The sequence below is a fragment of the Charadrius vociferus genome, unplaced genomic scaffold (assembly GCF_000708025.1).
Source record: "Charadrius vociferus isolate BGI_N301 unplaced genomic scaffold, ASM70802v2 scaffold509, whole genome shotgun sequence".
Classification (NCBI taxonomy): domain Eukaryota; kingdom Metazoa; phylum Chordata; class Aves; order Charadriiformes; family Charadriidae; genus Charadrius; species Charadrius vociferus.
Genome location: NW_009650093.1, coordinates 469884 through 473309, shown reverse-complemented (window position 1 = coordinate 473309; position 3426 = coordinate 469884). Strand labels below are relative to the sequence as shown.

The window sequence follows — 3426 nt, the reverse complement described above, 5'->3', positions numbered from 1 at the left end:
TTGGGGCTTTTTGGGTGGAAAAAAAGCCCTGTTGGGAAGCGGCTGGTGCAAGGGACCGGCCAGCAGCAGCCCTCGACCTGCGGAGCCAGGGCAGGGCAGCGTCTCAGCCCGGGCCGCGGTGATTTTAGTGCCAAGGTCACGTCTGCTCTAGCAGGGGTAGAACAGAAGCGGCGGACGTTCACACGGGGTTTCAGACGCGTGAGGGACAATAAACATCACTAACTGAGACGCGGGTAACAGCGGTGTTTTCCCCACAGCTCTGACCTCCTCTCAACCCCCTGAGAAGATTCCCACAGCACGGGGTTACGCGTCCCTCCCCAGCGCCAGCCCGGCTGAAGGGTTTCTCCTCTCCAGTTCCACCAGCGAATCTCCCTCCAGCGCCTTTGGGTTTCAGAACCACCTTTCATACAACAGTTTGTGTTGGAAGAGACCTTAAAGAGCACCTTGCTCCACCCCCCGACCCTGGGCAGGGACGCCTCCCCCTAGACCAGGTTTCTCCAAGAAGTCTCAGGGACAGGGTTTGGTGTTTTTTTAGTTAAATTCTTCTCACCTCACAGGGTGTAGGCAGCTACAACAGAGCAGTTCCTGCACCCCATTCGGATCCCTCCCTTCCAAGGAGGTCACAACCACCCTTCGGAGGCTTTAAGCACACAGAGTAGCTGCATTAATTCAATTAACTAAAGCAGATAACCGGACAAGCTCCCTCAGTGCTCACCTTCCTTAAAGACACAGCTGTCTTACTGCAGGGTCCCCAACTCGGGTTAGATTTTAGCATTTCTCCTCCCTATTACACTGCCATCTCTAAAACAGCTGAAGCATGTAACCACTGCGGGAAGAAACACAACTCAGCTGTGGTCCTCTGTGTGAAGTGATGCTTTGAGGAGGCACATGGACAATGTGACCTTGAAACCAGCTCTTCTTTGTGAAAGAAGAAAATTCAGATGATACGGTAGTGCATAGCCTTGTGCACTTACTGGTAATTTATTTATGCAAACACCATTAATATACCTCTAAACACGCTCACCTGTAACCATCACCTTTCTAAATACTGTCTTTCACACAAGAAAAAGGGTGGCACAGTGTTTTCCATAACAGTATGTGTAAAAGCCAACGCTTCGTCAGCTCATCTAGAAGTATTTCCTTCACTAGGGCAATGCTTGTTGGGATTTTTGCATGGATTTGAGCAGGTCAAGGACATCCTCTCCTACCAAGCTGACTTCACATTAGTTTTCCTTCCACCACCATCTCATACTCCTCTTTTATTAGTGGGTACCCCCACACCTGGGACATCACCCTCTTCAACCAACACACCCCCACCGCTGGACCAGAATGTAACAAAAAAAATAATAAAGTCACCAGTTTATTTAGAGAAATCTTTTCTTTAATTGTCAGTCTGGAACTCTCTGATGGAAGCAGACTCAAACCGCAGAGGACAGAATGATGGAAGCCGCAGCCAGGACCAGAAGTTGTCACATAGCAAACAGGATAAGGAATGCCACCATTAAACAGAAGAGACCCATGGCCTCGGACAGGGCAAAGCCCAGGATGGCATAGGAGAAGAGCTGCTGCTTGAGAGATGGATTCCTGTATGGTGTATGAGTGGGGAACAAACCAGAGAGACAAGGAAAAGGAAAAAGAAAGGATCCACAGTGAGGAAAAAAAAAAAAAACAAAAACACAACCCCAAACCAGAGCCCTTATTGCAGAAAACCGGGATTATGTCACACAGGCAATGGATTTTGGAGCACAAACCAGATTTATTGCAGGCAGCCACCAGCTGGAATGAGAAAACCATGATTTTGCCCTTGTTTTAGTGATGTGGCCAGATTGAACCCTGGAGGCTTTTTTCATCTGCCCTGGTGGTACCAAGCAACAGTTCACACTAACAACTGGTGCTTCATTTCTTCTAGAGGCAGGCAGAGCTCCAGAGAACAGCTGCATCATTTAGAAGCAAGTATAGGGTGTATTCAAACAATTCAGGTGCCTTCTTACTTATTTTAATAGAATAATGGATTATAACAATGATTTTATATTCCAAGGAGGACCGCTTCAGTTAAACACAGTATCTGCTTATATACACTATACATATAGAGCTGGACGTATATTTCAGGGAAAGCTCTACTAATTTACTAAATTTAGGGCTGGAAGAAGGGAATAAATTCAAGCCAGCCTGGCATCTTGCTTACCTGGCATAGCCAATGATCAAGCTGCCAAACACTGTCCCGATACCCGCTCCTGAACCGGCCACCCCAACCGTGGCAGCACCGGCACCAATGAACTTAGCAGCAGTGTCAATATCCCTGGAAACAGCACTGGTTTGGAACTCGCGGCGGGTCAGCTGTGGATGGGAAACGCCAGCTGGCTGCAGGGTACAGGAGAAGAAACATGCTAATTACACTTTTAATAATCAATATAAAAGTTTAATAAAACATGATCACCATTTACCCTGTACTCAGAGGACAGCAAGATGAGCCAAGCTTGATAAGCCATCATCAATCTGGGCTAGAAGCTGTATCTCCATATTAGCCATCCTCTTGACATACAAACTTACTCCTCCATCTCAGGAGGAGCCATCACCTATGACAGGCAGCGACCACAGAAATACAGGACATCGTTTACCACATGGGAGTCTCACCTGTACAGTCTGAACCTCAGGCCTGCTGAAAACAGACACTGAAACTGGTCTGGCCAAAGCCCTGGAACAGCAGCGGAACTGAAACAAAACACAGACAATTAACTGCTGTAGCTGTATGCGTTCACACTCATCCTCAGAAAAGAGCAGTTATTTTATGAAAAAAGAATCTTAGAATTTTTTAAAACATCTCAAGAATGAAACAAGACTAAAAAGCAAAGGCATGTGCACATGCAGGATACTTCTAGTTTTGGCAGTTGGATTAAGTCCATGAGCACCAGTACCACAGAGCACACACTGCAACGTGGTAAGTGTTCGATCTGCTACAGCAGTTCGGTCATTATTACACTTCCATACCTAATTCATACCTTGAAAGAAAGGAGTGATCAAGTAGCTCTGTGACAAGCAGTTAGCTTATCTTTAGAGAAGCCCTTGGGCCTGAAGTTCATTGCACATCTACTAAGATGGTAGGTCTCACCCTCTGGTCACCAGAGGTCACCTTGTTTCCCCTCCTTGTTAAATCCACGGTAAAACAAACCCCACACGGTCCCACCTCAGCCGAGGGTGCCCAGAACAGCATTTTGAACAAAACACCACAGAGAAAGACTTCACAATCGTATATACCCACTAAGTACTATTATACTCCTCAAAAAAAAAAGGTGACTTACCAGGGCTGGGGAGCTGAGGAGAGCCAAAGGAGCCTGCATTTTGCTTAACCTAAAACGAATTAACAAAAATAGAAAAAAACAAGAGGAATTGGGAATCCCAATGCTACTGCGACCGGCCAGCACCCCC

General features: G+C 46.7%; 1 protein-coding gene across 1 annotated transcript; it reads right to left on the bottom strand.

Annotated features, from left to right (window-relative positions):
• Positions 1 to 1358: 1358 nt before the first annotated feature.
• Positions 1359 to 3349, bottom strand: ATP5G1 (ATP synthase, H+ transporting, mitochondrial Fo complex, subunit C1 (subunit 9)). The gene is made up of 4 exons (XM_009892192.1): positions 3300 to 3349; positions 2635 to 2712; positions 2186 to 2361; positions 1359 to 1584 (listed from the first exon to the last, which is right to left on the bottom strand). Exons 1-4 carry the CDS (start codon positions 3336 to 3338, stop codon positions 1470 to 1472), a joined length of 408 nt encoding a protein of 135 aa, XP_009890494.1. The 5' UTR covers positions 3339 to 3349; the 3' UTR covers positions 1359 to 1469.
• Between the last annotated feature and the right edge of the window lie 77 nt (positions 3350 to 3426).